Source organism: Cervus elaphus, chromosome 14 (genome assembly GCF_910594005.1).
Source record: "Cervus elaphus chromosome 14, mCerEla1.1, whole genome shotgun sequence".
Taxonomy (NCBI): domain Eukaryota; kingdom Metazoa; phylum Chordata; class Mammalia; order Artiodactyla; family Cervidae; genus Cervus; species Cervus elaphus.
This window is the reverse complement of record NC_057828.1, coordinates 44,076,554-44,096,190: the sequence shown is the minus strand read 5'-3', so window position 1 is coordinate 44,096,190 and position 19,637 is coordinate 44,076,554. Positions and strand designations below refer to the sequence as shown.

At 51.9% G+C, this 19,637-nt stretch overlaps 1 protein-coding gene across 2 annotated transcripts; it reads left to right on the top strand.

Moving 5' to 3' along the window:
- Nucleotides 1-25: 25 nt before the first annotated feature.
- On the top strand, nt 26-17,838 carry LOC122707976 (angiotensin II receptor associated protein). Of its 2 annotated transcripts, none has more exons than XM_043924033.1 (5): nt 26-157; nt 11,968-12,002; nt 14,496-14,601; nt 15,450-15,645; nt 17,138-17,838. In XM_043924033.1, the coding sequence occupies exons 1-5, from the start codon at nt 131-133 to the stop codon at nt 17,239-17,241; spliced, it is 468 nt and encodes a 155-aa protein (XP_043779968.1). In that variant the 5' UTR covers nt 26-130; the 3' UTR covers nt 17,242-17,838. The 2 variants fall into 2 exon arrangements, with proteins under 2 accessions (XP_043779968.1, XP_043779969.1); XM_043924034.1 differs by having other exon boundaries at nt 30-157; nt 15,450-15,624.
- The last annotated feature ends 1,799 nt before the right edge of the window (nt 17,839-19,637 follow it).

The window sequence follows — 19,637 nt, the reverse complement described above, 5'->3', positions numbered from 1 at the left end:
CCCAAGCCCAGCTGGGGTTGGAGCGCTAGCAGCGGGCAGCCGGCGGGGCGGGGCCGGCCAAGTTTGTTTCCCGAGTTCGGAGACCAGGAACCCCGCGGTTGTGGCGCAGGTGCTGTCCGGCTGGGTCGCGATGGAGCTGCCAGCCGTGAACCTGAAGGTGGCGATGGGCGGGGCGGGGGTGGCGCGGGGCGGGTCTCCCGGAGCGTGCTGGGCATTTGCGCTTTTAAAGTAGGATTTTAGAGGTGAGAGGACCGAGAATCTGGGAAAAGTGGGGTGGTAGGGAGAAAGAGAACGAACAGAGCCCAGTTGGAAGGAGGTGGGCGGATAGACCATACCAGGGAAACGGATCCAGAAGGCCAGCAGGAAAGACCGAGAGGGAGCTGGAGGAGGGAAGCGGCCGTCTCTTCCTGGAGTCAGACCGGTTCAGCTGGGAGCGCTGAGCCCCTGAGGCTCGCTTTGGCCTGCGCGCCCAGAATTTCTCTGGAGAAAGAGGAAGGCGTGGTGGTGGGGAGGGGGAGGGACTCACGGAGAGCCCGAGGCTGGACTTGGAGGCAGGACATTTCCCCTCCACCGAGAGAGGGGTAAAGCTTTCACCTGGACACCCAGCACTGCCCTTACCGCCTCTTTGGTTGGGAAGATCAAGTTAAGGAAATCAGATGATCCCAGACAGATGGTTTTTCAGAGTTGATAGATTCAACGTCTTTATTTCTTCAGCAACACAGACACCAATAGAATTTACTCAAAAGCAGAACCCCCCAACTTTGCACATTTAGGAAAACCCTGTAGCTGGCTGGGGTGTCTTCATTTCCTGAGCTGTAAGAGTGCCAAAAGCTGTTCTTCTTTTTCTCCCCACCCTCCCCCAGCCCAGTGCTTCTTGGCTGGGTTTGCCACTGAGAGGCTGAAGCCTTTAGCTTTGGTCAGAAAGGTGTTAACCTTGGACCAGACCTGCCATTTGGGGCCTGGGGACGGTTTCCTTTGAGATTGTATGCAGGAGTACCCCCTTACTCACCCTTGACAAAGCTTTATGTACCCATGGTGTCTGGTACTAAAGTAATGTAAGAGATAGATGACTACAGAACAATACATCATCCATATTTGGGTTATTAGACATGGTCTGTGCTGTGACTTCACGTGGGCACATTTCCTTAATATTGAATACTTGCTTCAGCAGACCTCTCCGAGGCTTCCAGTCAACCGCTGCAGGGGGTGTGATGGCTGTGACAAGGGAAAGGGCTTGAATTGAAGGTTTAGCAGGGAAGAAATTTACACGAGGGCAACTGAGGTTCGTTGGTATCAACATTCACTCTGTTCCAGGCCGTGTGTGGTTAATGCCGACTACCTTTTCTCTGATTAGAGATTTGCCTAAAGTAATTATTAAGGGGGAAGGAGGAAAGGGACAGAGCGGCAGGAACTTACAAGGGAGTGAGCCTTCATTCTTGGGGCGTCTGTGGTATGCCGGGTTATTTAATTGCATCAACCTTCTGAGATTTTTGTAGTTGAGCCAACTTCAGCTCAGATCAGATAGGTAACTTGTCAAGGCCCCACAGAGATTAAGTGGCAGAGTCAGAATTTGAACCCATCAGGGTCAGACTTCAAAGCTGTGTCCTTTCCTGGCCACCATTAGTTAGGGCCGACTTCAGCTTTGACAGTTTATGCCCAGTGGGAGGGCTTAGTCTGTTTTGTGGCCTTTTTTTTTTGGAGAAACTTTATGGGCCTCACAGGCCACATGTGACCACAGATGTGAGCTCTGCTGGCTTTCAGTGCCCACAGTGAAACAGCTGGTCCTTTCTTTGACTTGGGAAATAAAACACCATATCTCCAAGGGTCTTAGCTGCTACCAGTCAGAGACAAGTAAGTGCTGAGAGGTCGTGAATAGCTAGGGTTGTCAGGTAACATTGAGGACATCCAGTTGAGTTTGAATTTCAGATCAACAGTGAATAAATTTTTTAATCTAAGTATGAAAAGTGAAAGTCATTCAGTCATATCCAACTCTTTGTGACCCCAGGGACTGTATAGTCCTTGCAATTCTCCAGGCCAGCATACTGGAGTGGGTAGCCTTTCCCTTCTGCAGGGGATCTTCCCAACCCAGGGATCGAACCCAAGTGTCCCACATTACAGGCAGATTCTTTACCATCTGAACCACCAGGGAAGCCCCAGAATACTGGAGTGAGTAGCCTATCCCTTCTCCAGCAGATCTTATATCACAGGCAATATTTGGAACAGTCTAGAAAATTATTCATTATCTGAAATTAAAGATTAACTGGGAGTTCTGTTTTTGTTGTTGTTTTTTCTGGCCTCCCACGGGAGTCTAAGTGGGATAGTCTGAGATCAGAGCCCCTTGGGAGCTCAGAAAAAGCCCAACTCCCCTGACCCTGCACTACCCGTGCCCTCTTTCACACATTCCTGGGGCATTGGCTCAGTGCCTGCTTGTGCCTAGCCTAGCCAGAGTGGGCAGGTGAACAGAAGCAGCTGCCCCAGGCCCTCTGGGTAGTTCCTAACCCAACACCACGCATGAGGCAAGTCCTGAGCTGAAGGAACGTCGTTGTGAGAGTTTAGAAAGTTCTAGACTTGGGTTCATGAGGGCTTGTAAGAAAAGGCCCTTGGGAGGAGGGTGCAGGGGGGTAGTAGAGCACGAGGGTTAAAAATTCCGGAACCTGACTGCACAATAGTCATGAGGACGGCCTTGTCTCGGGGCTTCCTGGGTGGTGCAGTGGTAAAGAACCCACCTGCAAATGGAAACATGGGTTCAATCCCTGGGTGGGGAAGATCCCCTGGATTAGGAAGTGGCAACCCATTCCAGTATTTCTTGCCTGGAGAATTCCATGGACAGAGGAACCTGGCAGATTACAGCCCATGGGGTCACAAAGAGTTGGACACAATTGCACGTGCACAGCCATGTCCCAGAGGCTGACTACCTAGCAGGCAGTGTGTTGAATGTTTCACACACCCCTCCACCTCTCCATAGCCACACAACACCCCCATGGAGCATTATTGTCCCCACTTTAGAAGAGCAAGCGGCAGTTGTGAGAGCTCAGGTGATGGCCCAGAGTCACACAGCTCTCAGTCATGGAGCTGGGGTCTGATCCACATACTTGGCTCCAGCAGCCACACGGTCAACACTGCCTGCCTCTCCCTCCCCTCTCTGGCAGCCCTGACTACTGCCCCCTGGGCTCAGCCCTTGGGGATCCTTGGGGATCTTGCTGCCTCATTCGATAGGCCGCTGAATGTTTGCACAGGACTAAGAAATATATTCTGGGTTTTCTTTGTTTATTTATTTTGTTTTGGCCACACCACACAGCTAGTGGGATCTTAGTTCCTCAACCACAGATTGAACCTACACCCTTGGCAGTGAAAGCACAGAGTCCTAACCACTGCCCCATCAGGAAATTCCCAGGAAAAATATATTCTGTATATTAATCTGTATGGAGGGCGATTCCCTGGTGGTCCAGGGGCTTGGACTCTGTGGTTTCACAGCTTGGGGCCCAGGTACAATCCCTGGTCAGGGAACTAAGATCCTGCAAGCCATATGGTGTGGCCAAAGGAAAAAAACAAAGTCTTTATGGTGACCTCAAGTCTGTCGACCACCTGGCTAGGCAGTGCCAGCCCCACTGCCATGGGCCCTCCAGTGACAAATGAAGAGTCTGAATCCTGGTCCGAGGACCCCTCGATTTCCCCTTACCCTTCATTTCTCCTCGTCAAACATACTCATTTCCATCGACCCTTCCCTTGCTCTCCAGATCCTGGCACTGTAGTACAGTGGGTAGAACACAGGCTTTGGGGCCAATCAGATCTCCCTCCGAGGCCAGGCTTTGCTGCTTACCAGCTGTGTGACCTGAAATAGGTTTATTAACCTCTCTGTTAAGGTTTCCTCACCATAAAAAGAGCATAAAAATAGACCCTACCTTCTAGGATGATAAGAGGAGGATCCAGTGGTTCAGGAAGTGGTGTAGCTTCACAGTTTTGTTGTTTTTTTATTTTAATCTTTATTTTATGTGTTTATTTATTTTTGGCTGTACTGTGTCTTTGTTGCTGTGCAGGTTTTCTCTAGTTGCAATGAGCGGGGCCCAGTCTCTAGTTGCGGAGCATGGGCTTCTCACGGCAGTGGCTTCTCTTGTTGCAGAGCATGGGCTCTAGGGTACACAGGCTTCAGTAGTTGCAGCACATGGGCTCAGTAGTTTGTGGCCCATGAGCTCGGTTGCCCTGCAGCATGTGGGATCTTCCCAGATCAAGGATTGAACCAGTATCTCCTGCATCGGCAGGCGGATTCTTTACCACTGAGCCACCAGGGAAACCCACATCACGTTTTTATCCGCAGAAAAACTCAGACCCAAGAAACTGATTCTGCTTTTTGCATCTGGGCTCTCTTGTCATACATAACTGTTTGGGCCAATGAATCTCTCACAGCCTCAGTGTCTTCATAAGTGAAATATAAGGGTTAAAACTCTACCTCAGACAGTCACAAAGATGACATGGGCCAAGTGTTCAGGGCAGTGTAGATATGAGGCAGGCACATCTGCATCAGTAGCAGGGGTTGCTGTAGGTGACGTGGTTTCAGGATGACTGTCCGCAGAGGTTGTGGTGGTGGTTGTTCAGTCTGTCAGTCATGTCCAACTATTTGTGACCCCATGGACTGTAGCCCACCAGGCTCCTCTCTCCATGGGATTCTCCAGGCAAGAATACTGGAGCAGGTTGCCACTTCCTTCTCCAGGGGATCTTCCTGACCCAGGGATCGAACTTGCATCTCCTGCATTGGCAGGCGGATTCTTTACCACTGAGCCCCCAGGGAGGTGCTTACAGTTATTTCGTGGAAACATCCAGTAACTGTCAGATGCCTGTCTCTTTCTGGTTGAGGCGCCCCTGTGGGACACCAGGGTGATAGATGCTGCCTCTGTGTCACTGGGGAGGAACCCAGGGCTCCAACACAAAAGGAGGTGGCCCCTGGACCAGAACTCAGGTCTCTTTCCCCCTGTCCAGCATCTTACAAGCCCCTGCTGCCATGGCCGGTCTCTCTGTCCCCTGCTCTTCTGACACATCGAACACTGGCCTGGGAAAGGGCCAGGCAGCCCCGCTGGGCCAGGCGCTATATGAAGAGTCCAGGAGCTCAAGTCTCTCTCCTCTTGCCCAGCCGGGAACAGTCAGGGCGCCAGGAGCAGTCAGGCCACCGGGGCACATGCTGAGGCCCCTCTCTCCCCCATCTCTGTGGCCGTACCTGAGACTCCCCAGTATTCTCTTGGTGACCAGAAACCTCCCCCAGAGCCAGAAGACAGTTCTTTTGTGTTGAGATAAGGGCTGTGGGAGATGGCAGGGCTGGTTTGGCTGGGTTTCTTTTTCTTTTTTAATTTCTATTGAAATGTGTTGTTTAATCACTAAGTCATGTCTCTTTGTGACCCCACGGACTACAGCACGCCAGGCTCCCCTGTCCTTTGCTGTCTCCTGGAATTTGCTAAGATTCATGCCCATTGAGTCGGTGATGCTATTTACCATCTCATCCTCTGCCACCCTCTTCTCCTTTTGCCTTCAATCTTCCCCAGCATCAGGGCATTTTCCAATGAGTCGGCTCTTCACATGACCAAAGTATGTAGCTTCAGCTTCAGCATCAGTCCTCCCAATGAATATTCAGGGTTGATTTCCTTTAGGATTGACTGGTATGATCTCCTTGCAGTCCAAGGGACTCTCAAGAGTCTTCTCCAACACCACAATTCAAAAGCCTCAATTCGTCAGCACTCAGCCTTCTTTATGGTCCAACTCTCACATCCGTACGTGACTACTAGAAAAACCATAGCTTTGACTATATGGACCTTTGGTGGCAAAATGATGTCTCTGCTTTTTCATACACTGTCTAGGTTGGTCATAGCTTTCCTTCCAAGGAACAAGCATCTTTTAGTTTCATGGCTGCAGTTACTGAAGTATAGTTGATTTACAGTGTTGTGTTAGTGTCAGATGTATAGCAGAGTGAATCAGTTAAACATATACCTATATTCACTCTTTTTTAGATTCTTGGCTGGGTTTTTTGTTGGAGCTTTCCTGCACATTCGACCCCTCTGGGCCTGAGTGGGTGTGCCCTCCCATTACAAAGATGGGGAAACTGGCAGAGGAGGCTTAGTCTTCATGAGTTTCTTTTCCCACGGCTGAAGAGGCATGTTCCACTGGTGCTAAGTTTCCTAAATATTGAGCAAACAAAAGTGATGTTGCACTGAGGGGAGGTGTCTCTGTTAAAGGCCCGCAGGATTTCCAGGTCATACTGTTTTCTTCCCCAAAGAGAGGGCCTAGTTTGGGGGCTTAGCCAGGTGCTCACTCCATATTACAGGCTTTTCCGGCTCGAGGAAATACTTTACCCCACAGGTTAGAGAGTGGTTTCCTCACAGGCTTTCCTGCGTGTTGCTGCCTTTCCTTTTCTGGGCTCTGTAGGCCAGGCCTGGAAAATCCCATGGACGGAGGAGCCTGGTAGCCTGCAGTCCATGGGGTCGCTAAGAGTCGGACACAACTGAGCGTCTTCACTTTCACTTTTCACCTTCATGCATTGGAGAAGGAAATGGCAACCCACTTCAGTGTTCTTGCCTGGAGAATCCCAGGGACAGGGGAGCCTGGTGGGCTGCCGTCTACAGGGTCGCACAGAGTCAGACATGACTGAAGCGACTTCGCAGCAGCAGCAGGCCAGGAGCATCCCTTTATTAAAGACCTGCTGTGTGCGCAGTCTAGAGGTGGGAACCAGAGCATTTGGGAATGAAGACCATTTCTGAAGTAGAAGTTGAGGGAGGGAAGGACTCAGTGTTGATGTTGGGGAGGGGAGAAGTGATATGACTGTGACGCCTTCCTTGGTGTCTTGTAGTTAAAAACCCAACACCAGGACCACGTGGCTGGTGGCGTGTGGCAGGTCCTGTCCCCTCTGTGGGCAGGACTTCCGTCGGAGGGGCCTGTGGTTTGCTCTCAAGATAAAGATCAGAAGATCCCACACCTCCCAGGCTCAGCCCTGCCCCCCACCCCCACCCAGCTTCCTGTCCCTCCTCTACTCTCCTCTTCCACTCCAGCTACATGGGCCTCTTTTCAGTCTCCAGAAGGTTCCATGGTGCTGTCTTCGCGTCAGATGGTCAAAGTATTGAAGCTTCAGCTTCAGCTTTGGGCTTCCCTGGTCATTCAACTGGTAAAGAACCTGCCTGCAATGCAGGAGACCTGAGTTCCATTCCTGGGTTGGGAAGATCACCTGGAGAAGGGAACGGCTACCCCCTCCAGTATTTTGGCCTGGAGAATTCCATGGATTGTATAGTCCATGGGGTCACAAAGAGTTGGAAACGATTGAGCAATTTTGACTTTCACTTTCTTTCAGCTTCAGCACCAATCATTCCAATGAATATTCAGGACTGATTTCTTTTAGGATTGACTGGTTTGATCTCCTTGCAGTCCAAGGGACTCTCAAGAGTCTTTTCCAATGCAACAATTCAAAAGCATCAGTTCTTTGGCGCTCAACTTTCTTTATGGTGCAACCCTGACATCCATACATGACTACCGGAGAAGCCATAGCTTTGACTATGTGGACCTTTGTCCAAAAAAGTGATGTCTCTGCTTTTTTACATGCTGTCTAGGTTTGTCATAGATTTTCTTCCAAGGAGCAAGTGTCTTTTAATTTCATGGCTGCAGTCACCATCTGCAGTGATTTGGGAGCCCAAGAAAATAAAGTCTGTCACTGTTTCCATTGTTTCCCCATCTATTTGCTATGAAGTGATGGGACTGGATGCCATGATCTTTGTTCTTTGGATGTTGAGTTTTAAGCCAGATTTTTCACTCTCCTCTTTCACCTTAATTGCTTTCTGCCATGAGGGTGGTGTCATCTGCATATCTGAGATTATTGATATTTCTTCCTGCGTCCTTGATTCTAGCTTGTGCTTCATCCAGCCCGGCATTTCGCTTGATGTACGCTGCATATAAGTTAAATAAGCAGGGTGACGATTTACAACCTGGACATACATACTCCTTTCCCAATTTGGAACCAGTAAATTGTTCCATGTCCTATTCTAACTGTTGCTTCTTGACCTGCATACAGATTTCTCAGGAGGCAGATAAAGTTGTCTGGTATGCCCATCATTAAGAATTTTCCAGTTTGTTGTGGTCCACACAGTCAAAGGATTTAGTGTAGTCAATGAAGCAGACGTAGATGTTTTTCTGGAATTATCTTGCCTTTTTCTGTGATCCAACAGATGTTGGCAACTTGATCTCTGGTTCTTCTCCCTTTTCTAAATCCATTTTGAACATCTGGAAGTTCTCAGTTCACATACTGTTGAAGCCTAGCCTGGAGAATTTTGAGCATTACTTTGCTAGTGTGTGAAATGAGTGCAATTGTGCAATAGTTTGAACATTCTTTGGCAATACCTTTCTTTGGGATTGGAATGAAAACTGACCTTTTCCAGTCTTGTGGCCATTGCTGAATTTTCCACATTTGCTGGCATATTGAGTGCAGCACTTTCACAGCATCATCTGTTAGGATTTTTAAATAGCTCAGCTGGAATTCCATCACCTCCACTAGCATTGTTTATAGTGATGCTTCCTAAGGCCCACTTGACTGCACGCTCCTGGATGTCTGGCTCTAGGTGAGTGATCACAGCATTGTGGTTTTCTGGGTCATTATGATCTTTTTGTGTGTAGTTCTTCTGTGTATTCTTGTCACCTCTTCTTAATATCTTCTGCTTCTGTTAGATCCATACCATTTCTGTCCTTTATTATACCTATCTTTGCACGAAATGTTTCTTTGGTACCTCTAGTTTTCTTGAAGAGATCTCTAGTCTTTCCCATTCTATTGTATTCCTCTGTTTCTTTGCACTGAAGTGGGTAGCCTATCCCTTTTCCAGGAGATCTTCCCAACCCAAGAATCGAAGCAGGGTCTCCTGCATTGCAGGCAGATTCTTTACCAACTGAACTACCAGGGAAGTCCACTCACTCCTCAGTCCCTGGGAAAAACCTCAGAAGACTATTTCTACTCTCCCTTGGTTTCCGCATCTTTGTAATAGGAGGACACATCCACTCAGGGCCTGGGTGGAACAACACCTGGCTAAGCTGGGATTGAATCCTGGCTCTGCTCTGTGACCTGGTGCAGATTACTTACCGTTGAGCCTTGGTTTTCTCAACTGTAAAACTGGGGAAATGGTGCTTCAGAGGATTGTAAGGATGAAACATGTTCACAGGCAGAAAAATCTTATCTTGGTGCCTGACACGTAGGAAGCACTAATTAATAAAGGTAGGTGGTGACCAAGATTCCTTCCAGAGCTCGCCTGCTGTCATGTTGTTCTTGTTCAGTCGCTTAGTTGTGTCCAAATCTTTTCAACCCCATGGACTGCAGCATGCCAGGCTTCCCTGTCCTTCACCAACTCCTGGAGTTTGCTCAAACTCATGTCCATAAGTCAGTGATGCCATCCAGCCATCTCACCCTTTGTCTTCTCCTCCTGCCTTCAATCTTTCCCAGCATCAGGGTATTTTCTAAGGAGTTCTTCACATCATGTGGCCAAAGTATTGTAGCTTCAGCTTCGGCATCAATCCTTCCAGTGAATATTCAGGTTTGATTTCCTTTAAGATTGACTGATTTGATCTCCTTGTAGTTCAGGGGACTCTCAAAGAGTCTTCTCCAGCACCACAGTTCAAAAGCATTAATCTTCAGCATTCAGCCTTATTTATGGTCCAACTCTCAGTCATGTAGGCTCAGCTTTTTCAGCATCTTGAGACCTCTATAAAGTCAGGTGTGTTGGTCCTTAAAGAGCTGTTCTCTAGTCCTCTGTAGCTGGAAGAGGAGTTCTTTAGGGGTTGGGGACCACAGTCTGGACTTGGTTCACTTCACGGAGCACTGGGGGCAAGGTGGGGTATCGTGGCCATCTGCCCTGGATGTCATCTGGCCATTCCCCCCCCACCCCACCCCGCACCGTGTGGAAAACATCCATGTCTGTCTAAGCCCAAAGAACTTCTCTCTCTAGCACAAAGGTTAGGAGCCCTAGTTCTGGAGTCAGACTTACCATTTAATTACAGTTTTGCCATCAGTGGAGTCATGATCAACTTAATTTGCCTCTGAGCCTAGTTTTCTTGACTGTAAAATGGGAATGATTCTAGTATCTGCTTCAGAGGCCCAGAGAAGGTCATGTGAGACATTGGGCCCAGGGCCTGGCACATTGCAGATGTGCAATAAATAATCTTTTTTTTTTTTTTTTTGGCTACACTGGGTCTTCATTGCTGCGTGCAGGCTTTCTCTACTTGTGGTGAGCTGGGGATACTCTCTAGTTACCACACTCCGGCTTCTCGTTGCCGTGGCTTCTCTTCTTGCACAGGCTCTAGGTGTGCAGGCTCAGTAGTTGTGGCGCACAGCGCCTAGTTGCCCTGTAGCATGTGGGATCTTCCCAGACTAGGGGTTGAACCCGTGTCCACTACAGGTGGATTCTTAACCACTGGACCGCCAAGGAAGTCCAATAGTAATTCTTCTAGAAATGCAGCCAGAGTTCCTTGCTGCAGGTGGCATCCTCTCCTTAACACCCCCCAGCCCCCTGAGCACAAGACCAGAAACCTGGGCCTTTCACTGCAGTCCTTTCTGGGTCCACCCTTGCTCTCTGGGCCCGGCATGCTGCTGCTGCCTCAGGCTTTTGGCATCCTTGAACCCTCAGTGCCTGGAGCAAACTCCCTTAAAGGTCCTCGTCCACCACTGGACCCCACTCCTGCCGTCTCGCCACCACCCCCGACCTCAACCCCATCCCGGCCCTCCCCCTCCTCAGGGCTCTGGGTGTTGTGTCCTTGCCTGGGAGTCCACCCTGGAACACCCCACTCTCCCTCCCCTGTGCCTGGCTGGTCCCCAAGTCCCCTTTAGCACCAGCTCCGAGTTCCCCGCTTCTTCCCCCTGCCTTCCCCGTAGCATCCATCTGCTCCTTCCTTCCTTCCTTCTTCTTTTTTAAAAATTATTTATTTGGGACTTCCTGGCAGTCCAGTGGTTTAAGAATCCACCTGGCAATGCATGGGACGTGTGTTCGATCCCTGATCCAGGAACTAAGACCCCACATGCCAAGTAAGCTACTAAGCCCTCGGGCCACAACTAGAGAACCTGCATAACACAATGAAGATCCCATGTGCTGCAGGTAAGACCCGACATAGCTAAACAAACAAATGAATAAACATTTACTAACAGAGATCTTTAGTTGCAGCATATGGGATCTAGTTCCCCCCACCAGGGATCAAACCCTGGACCCCCTGCATTGGGAGCACAGAGTTTTAGCCACTGAACCACCAGGAAAGTCTAATACTTCCTTCTTTACTTGCTTTGCAATCAGGACTCTCTTGATTTCCAGGAATAGAGACCAGTTCCAGTAAAGAGGCCTGTCTCTGAAGGACATATGTGGCATTAAAAAGGGTGGGACAGTGCATGGACTCTTAGTATAAATCCTAACATGTTACCTTCCTGCAGAAAAGCTCCTGGTGACTTCCTTCAGCACCCTAGAGATGAAGTCCATGCTCCTTGCCGAGGCCCTCCAGGCCCCCCTTTCCCCTCTGGTCTCCTGCCCCCGGGATGCTCTCCCATTCCTTGGATGCACTGGGCATCTGCTCAGCCCCACACTGTACCCCAGCTCCGGTGTACTGAAATCAGCTTCATTTGAGCCCCTCCCAGCCATCAGGGCCTCCTCTGGTTTTAGAGCAGATTCCCAGGTTCCCCAAAGGAGCCTCCTTGGAAGCAGGAAGGGGTGGGGGTGTCAGCTGCCCTAAGGGACTGGGAAGGGGTGACCTGGCAGTGTCCTCTGGCCTGATCTGTGCTCTTCCTCCTTTTCTACCACTGTTGGGGGCCACTTTCTTGCTGGTGTCTGAGCAGACATTGCTGAAGCCCTCTTAGGTTCTAGGCAGGGGCTTCTGGTGTCTTTTGATTCCAGAAGCTTTCCTGCCCACTCATCCTACCACCATGGTGGTCACAGTCACAGTTCTCTTCTTTACCCCATCCCCTCTTTTTTTGTGCCACAGGCGATCCTCCTGGTTCACTGGCTGCTGACAACCTGGTGAGTGACTGTGGATGTCCAGTTCTGTGTCCCCCTGGTCTCCCGAGATCTGGGTCCACATGTCTCTCTGGGGTCCTGTCCACATGTCTTCCTGGGGCCTTGTCCATGTCTCCTGGCCCATTCCAAGACTAAATAGCTCCTCTGTCAAGATCATCATCAGCAAGCTCCTGTGTCCCAAGGATGCAGGTGGTACCCAGAGGCCTTTGCCATCACTGACCCTAGGAGCTTCGAGCCCTCATCCTCAGGAAGACGGCAGCCCGGGGGGCAGTACTGACAGCTCAGACCTTCCTCCAGACACTGCCCAAGCCCTCTGGGGCCTGGCATCCCTCTGGTTCCTCCCCCAGGGCCTTTGCGTCTGGGGCTGTGAGGTGCTGAAGCCTAGAGGCTGGCCTCTCATACCTTGCTGGGGTGGATGTCCAGTGGAGCTCTATGTGTCTGTGACCTTGGGTGAGCCACTCAAACCCCCTGAGTCATTTTCTCACCTATAATGTGAGAGTATTACTGACCCTCCCACTTATCTTGTTAAGTCATCTGAAGGTGAAAACACAATTTCTGAAACCATAATAATTGCTGACCTTTATTGAGGGTGCCTTCTGGAGGCTAACTCAGCAGCTCAGCAAGTAGACACATGATGAACCTGAGTTCAGGGGTGAGGTCACTCACTTAGGGGCGGACCCTCACTCTCGTTTCATACCCCCTGCCCAGAGACAGCAGACTCAGGATTTAGACTGACCCTGGTCATGTCCTTAGCCCTGCCATGTTCCAGCCGGGTCACCTTGATCAAGTGACTTCACTTCTCAGTACCTTGGTTTCCATCTGTAAAATGGGTGCAAGGATGCATGGCCCTCAGGAGCTGTGAGGGAGAAGCATGGCCTTGCTCTGCTCACCAGACATTGCCCAGGGGCCTGCACAAGGAAGGCCCGGGGACCGCAGGGTAATTTTCATCATTACCCTCTGCTTTATCTGTTGAGTTTCTGGGGAGATTTTTCTGCCCGACCAAGACTGGAAACCATTGAGCTCACATGTGCATTTTGCAGACGTGGAAGTGCAGTGCATGTGTTCATGGGTGTGAATAACAGGATCAGTGATCATCATGGTTATGGCCTTGGGGAGCAGAGTGAAAATCCAGATTGCTCAGGCACACTCCCTGAGATTCTGAGTTAATGAGTCCAGGCTGGGCCCCCAGCACTTGCTTTCTCAAAACCAAAAAATGAGATGACTAATTCTAAGTAAGCCCCACGGTGCTCTGCACCTAACTGCTTTGCACATGTTTTCCACATGGTACACTTCAGGGAATGTCATTTACATTTATGAAGCACCCCACTGTGTGCTTGGGCCATCCAGGTGGGTAAGAGCATGGCCTCTTGAGCCAGACTGCCTGGGTTTAAATCCCAGCTCAGCCACTTAGCAGCTGTGTGACCTTGGGCAAGTTCCTTGACTTCTCTGGGCCTCAGTCTCCTCATCTCTAAAATGAAGATGACCGTAGTGCCTCTTTACAAGGGTTGTTAACACATATGCACATAAATGAACCCATTTAAAGCACTCATGACTGTGCCAGATACTAGTAAGAGCTCTGGGTTAACTATTCTTTTCTTTGAATTGACAAACAGTTTAGTTAGTAGCGATGCCCTACAAAATAAAAGAGAGTGGGTGTTGTGTTAGAAGGTGGTCCTTATAGTGGGGCAGTCAGGGAAGGAGTCTCGGAATTAACATATGAGCTGAGCCTAAAATGACAAGAAGGGACCAAATGTTCAGGTAGAGGGAACAGCAAGGCAATGGATGGGAGATATAGGCTGGGCTATGTCATCAGACCCCACAGGGCCCTGTAGACCATGGTCAAGAGTCTGAATTTTATTCCAAGAAAGTGTTGGAGGACTTTTAGCAGAGAAGTGACATCTCCTGATTTACCTTACTGGTTGCTATTTATGCAGGAGTTAATAAGTGTCGCTAGTGGTAAAGAATTTGCCTGCCAATGCAGGAGACGTAAGAGACACAGGTTCGATCCCTGGGTCTGGAAGATCCCCTGGAGTGGGGCATGGCGACCCGCTCCACTATTCTTGCCTGGAGAATCCCATGGACAGAGGACCCTGGTGGGCTACAGTCCACAGGATCGCAAAGAGTCAGAAACAACTGAAGTGACTTAGTACACATGCAAGCACATTTATGGAATGGCCAGGATGGGGCAGGAGTGGAAGTTAGGGGACCAATGGGGAGAGGCTACAGCGAAATGATCAATCCCAGTAGGAGAGGATGGTGGTTTGGACCTGAAGGGATATGACCAGATTCCGGATCCGTTTGGGAAGCAGAGCCGATGGGACGTGCTGACATTTTTGGCGCATGGGTGGGAAGTAGGGGAGTGGAGAGGGGAATGAGGCCAAACTGTGGCTTCTGCTCGTGGGGCCCCTGAGACCTGGTGCCCCAGGAGGTGACCTGTGGGAGGGGTGGGCACCTAGGGGGCACCTCTTGACTTGACTCAGTCGCCTCCTCCCACAGGGGCTGCATCGTGTTCCAGGGCCCGTATCCCTGGACCAACTTCCCCATCCTGGCCTTGGGCGTGTGGGCCGTGGCGCAGCGGGACTCTGTCGACGCCATAAGTATGGTGAGCTGGGGGAGCAGCCAGGGAACTGGCTTCAGGGTGGTCGTGGGCCCAGCTCCGTCTTCCCCTTCACCTGTCCTGTCTTCTCTGCCTTCTTTTTTCCCCATTTTCCATTTTCTAGAGTCCAGGTTCCCAGCCCACATGTATCTTCACTAGCCTGGCCTGCTGCTCTGCCTGCCTGGCTCCGAGAGTCTCCTCAATTTTTTCCCCAAAAAGGGCATGGGGTGGACCCCCACCAGTGCCCCACGAGATTGGCCGCTCCTGGAAGGCAGTAGGGCATGCACCAGTAACCCCGCTTGAGGGCCCCCATAATAGGGAGGGCTCCCCATGAAGAGGGAGCACCACCACTTTGTGAGGTCAGAGTGGACACAGTTTGGCTAAACTGTCCCACTGGCAGCCCCCAGACACCCGCTCAGACCCCATGGCTGTGAGCACCAGCATGGGCCTCTCAGGACGGTTAGAAACAGATTTCTTCAGTGGTGGAGATGGAGCCAGTGAATTCCAAAGGACTTTCCATCTAGAAGATTCTGAGCCCATGTCTTGTGCCTCATCATAGCCTCAAGGATGAGAAGAGTTGGGGGAGAGGGCTCTGTTAGAGCCGGCAAGTTGGGTCCAGACAGGGACCCCAACCCTGCTCTCAGCCCTGCAGTCCCCAGTCAGGCATCTAGTCTGCAGAGTCCCACCTGCTGTCTTGGTCTGTCTTCCAGCAAGCCCCACGGACACAGTAGGGCACAAATGGAGCTTCCAGTCTGGTATATATGGTGGGGGGTGGGGTGACAGGGCAGCAGCGTGCTCATCAACACTAATGACACTGTGCTCACCCCTCGGCCCTGTGCCTGGCTGTCTTGCAGTTTCTGGGTGGCTTGGTGGCTACCATCTTCCTGGACATTATCTACCTTGGCATCTTCTACCCGAGGTCCAGCCTCTCGGACACGGTGCGCTTCAGCGCAGGCATGGCCATCCTCAACCTGATCCTCAAGCCGATCTCCTGCTTCTTCGTCTACCAAATGTACCGAGAGCGTGGGGGTGAGCTCCTGGTCCACGTTGGTGAGACCACCACCTGCAGCCAGCTCCCCAATTCCCCTCCCACCAGCCCAGGTGCTGGCACTGCTGTCTCCTCCTCTCTCCTCGGTCTCTGCCTTGCCCGCCCCCCAGGCCCTGCCCCAGGGAGCCAACCTTGCCCCCTGAGGCAGGGATTCAAGGTGCAGGGTGGGGCCTGGTGTGGGCTCTGGGCACCAGGCTGGAAAGTGTACAAGTTTCTGGTCTCCTAGAAGAACCCAAGGGTTCCCCAGCCATCCCTGCCTGGTATGAACTTTCCCTGGCACCAGGCTATGGTGCCATGTCCTTCTCTCAGCTTAAACATGGGTGCGACTGGGGGCCTGATCCAAGGCCCCAGGCAGCTCTGGGCAGCCTGCAGCCCGAGGCCCATAGACACCTGCAGGGCCAGCTTCCCCTCTCAGCTCCCTCTAGTCCCATCGCTGGAACCCCCTTTCCTGCCACCTATGGGGTCTGGGTGACCAGGGGAGAGGCAGTGCTGGCCTCGGTCCTGGGAGCCCTGGCTAAAGCCAGCCCTGAGCTGCACATGCCTTTCCTTAGCCCGGCCCCACCCGCCCCCTCCCACAGCCTCTCTGAGCTGGACCCCTGCTTGTTGTAGCCCTTCCCCAGCCCCCTGTGACACCCGATTTCATGTCCTTTCTCTCTGAGAGAAGTGGGGAGAGGTGTGGCCTTCTGCCTTTCACTCTTGAAGAGTGGCCTGAGACCTGCTGGGGGAGCAACTGGGTTGAGGCTGGGAATGGCCCAGGGCTGCCCACCCTTGGCAAACCGCCAGGCTGTGGGACCTGCCCTGGGGTAGGGAGGAGCCAGCACCGTCCCTTCATTAGACAGATGAAGATACAGAGGCCTGGGGCGCTGGGGGCTTGTTCAGGAGCACAGGACAGATGTGGGGAGTGAGGACAGGAGTGAGGAGTATGGCACCCAGAACCCAACAGCCAGCCTGACATCGTCTGGGCTCTGCAGCTGCGCCAGCCCAAGGGGCCTTCTGGATGCTGTACAATGATGTCTGCTGTCTGGGAGAGGAGCTGGGGGGAGCCCCTGGGTCCAGGGCTGGGCATCCCTCAGCCAGATTCCTGAGCACATGCTCCCAGGGAAGCACTGAGGCATAGTGACTGAGAGCCCTGTCTTTGGGGTCGTGCGGCGTAGGTTTGAACCCTAGTGTCCTCTGTTTCAAGCTTTATAATCTTAAGCAAGTCGGTTTATCTTTTTAACACTTGGTTTCCTCATCTGTAAAGTAGGGACAAAAAAAAAATACCCTGCTCTGTAGGGTTACAGGAGGATTGAATAAATGATACATGCTAAAGGCTTGGTGCCTGGGGCTGCTGCCACTGTCACTGTCCTGGGTGCCCAGATGCCCAGCTCTGGCTTTTCTTGATGGGGTGAGATGGGCAGTGGGGAGTAGGGGGATCTTGGTTTGGCCTCGTGGAATGTCCGAAGTCCTCACCCTTCATTTTTTTCTTTCCTTCCATCTCCCTCCAACCCCCAGGTTCCCTTGGGCCCTCAGAGGAGCGCAGTTCATACCAGCCGATCGACTCCTCAGAGGTGCCTGCTGACCCGGAGAGCAAGGCTCACGTGACCCGAGGATACTGAAGCCCAGCCCAGGGGCCAGTCTGACAAACTGTGGGGCCGGCAGAGAGGAGGCCTCATCACCTTCTTTGTGCCTTGGACGTCATCCTAGGGGGTGCCCCTGACCGCCCCCTGCTTTCTCAGAACTAACTTCTGTCCTCCAGTTCCTCATCTCAGGGGTTGCCTGAGTCAAGTGCCCTAAGAGGCCCAGGGCCCCTGTGCACACCTGTCCCCAGTTCCTCGAGGCCTCTCCTCCCTTCTGGGTAGCCCACTGGTCCCAGGCTGGGAACTCTGGTTGCTTTTGTCCCCTCCACCCTTAGCTGCTCCGTGCAGGCCCCAGGCCGAGCCGTGCCCAAGCCTGGCAGGATCAGGCCTCTGGGGGCCACTGGTGCCCCCCACCTCGGCCTCTCCTGAGGTTGGCCATGCCCTCCCACAGGAGCTCCGAGAGCCTCGGGTTTTGCTCACTGCCAGGAGCACAGGGGTGAGGACCCCTGGCTTCTCACTACCTGGTCACTTGGTGCCTGGGGACCCCAAGGCTGGAGGCAGGAGGGGTCTGCGGCCCCTCAGACCCCCATCAGCCTCCAGCTGTGGCCACAGCATTAAAGTTCAGGGAATTCTGCAGCCAAGTGTGTTTGAGCCGTGTTTCCTCTCCTGTCAGAGCTGGGGCCTGGACTTGCCATTCCCAGGAAGATTTCTCCTGTGAATCTCTAGGGTGCCAGGGCTTAGGTGCTTGTTTTCTTGTGACAGAAGGAAATGGGGGCTTGTGACCAGCTGGGCCTGCGGGTGCTCAGCTCCGGCCTAGCCGAGGCCCCAGGAGAGAAGGGCACTGCCATTGTGTTAGACAGGCATCCATGTCTCTGAATTAAGTGACTCAGGTATTGGTTTGAGTCCTGCTCTGCCATTGACTGTGTGCCCTTGGGCATCTCAACCTTTGGACCCCGTGTCTGCTGGAAGAGGGCTGATAACTGCCCAGAGAGAGAGACGACACAGGTGAAATGTACAGTGCCTGACCCTCGGGAGGGCTCCCTAAATAACAACAAAGGTTTTTGGTGGGGCTGCTACCTAAGCCCATGCTGATGTTGGTCAATAGTCCAGGGGTGGTCTCCCCCTGACAGACCTGGTGTCTTGGACTCAGAGTAAACTGGGACACCTGTCCAGAAGTTCCAGGGGTTTCATGGCCAGGACCCTACCCCACCCCCATTGGGATGGGTATTGACCACCGGGCCCCAGGCATCTGGGCTTTGTCAGGCCATCCTGGCTTGCTTGTCCCTGGCACAGAGAGGTCAAGGCTGGGTGCACAGCCCCCACCACCCCATTCTTCCGTATCCATCCATCCAAAGAGGCTGAGTGCCTACCAGTGCTGGGCATGGGCCTGGGGCTACAGGGGTGAACTCAGGTCCTGCCCTCAGGGTAACAGACACTGGGAGTCCTCTGTCAGGAGGCCTGAGCCCTGAAAAAAGGAACATGGGCCTCCAAGGAAGGGACTCACGCTCTGGGGCCCAGGAATGCAGAGCAGCTGCAGCTGCAGAAAACCAGAAACAGTCTCATAGTCAGACGAAGGCAGACAAATAAGCCATGGTCCATTCATTCTAAGGAATACTGTTCAGCAGTTCAGATGAATAAACCAGACCTATTTCTATCAATGGCAGTCCCCCCAAATACCGATTGCAGAATGGCACATGCAACCTGAGAGCATTAGTGTGAATTTTAAAAGCTCATAGAAATACTTTATATTGTTCATGGGTGTGTATGTGGTAAGACATAAAAGCGTTGACTAGAAGGACCTGTCTCAAGTTCATGATTGTGGCCCTGGGTGGGAGAGAGTTTCCAATTCTCTGCCCCGCTCCTTTTTTAAAAAAAATTTTTGGCTGCACTGGGTCTTCATTGCTGCACACAGGTTTCCTCCAGTTGCAGAGAGCGGAGGTTACTCTAGTTGCAGTGCAAGCTGCTTCTTGCGGTGGTTTCTCTAACTGCAGAGCACAGGCTGTAGGGACATGGGCTTTGGTACTTGTGGTGCATGGGCTTAGTTGCGGCATGTGGAATCTTCTAGGACCAGGGGTCAAACCTGTGTCTCCTCCATTGGCAGGTGGATTCCTACCCACTCTACCACCAGGGAGGTCTCCAGTTCTCTTGTTTATACCAGTTCCTGGCACGTGGGAGGCTGGCAGTGTATGTGCTCCTTGAACATATCAGGAGCAGATGAGAACAGGAAGAAGGAATGAGGTCAGGGAGGCAGCAGGGGCCAGATGACGCAGTCAGAAGGTCATTTCAAGAACTTTGAATGAGATGGGAGCTGCTGGAGGGCTTTGGGCAGAGTTGGACATGGTCTGATTTATGGTTCTAGAAGGATAGTGTTGGACAGAGAGGTGGGGGTGGTGACAAGTGGTCAGGCCAAGCAGAGCACCAGGCACCAGCTATAT

Excerpts from the sequence above, each read along its gene's own strand:
- LOC122707976 (XM_043924033.1), top strand. The coding sequence starts at position 131 with ATGGAGCTGCCAGCCGTGAACCTGAAG. Across the intron at positions 14,602-15,449 it reads CTGTCGACGCCATAAGTATG|TTTCTGGGTGGCTTGGTGGC; the intron begins GTGAGCTGGGGG and ends GCTGTCTTGCAG. Across the intron at positions 15,646-17,137 it reads TGAGCTCCTGGTCCACGTTG|GTTCCCTTGGGCCCTCAGAG; the intron begins GTGAGACCACCA and ends TCCAACCCCCAG.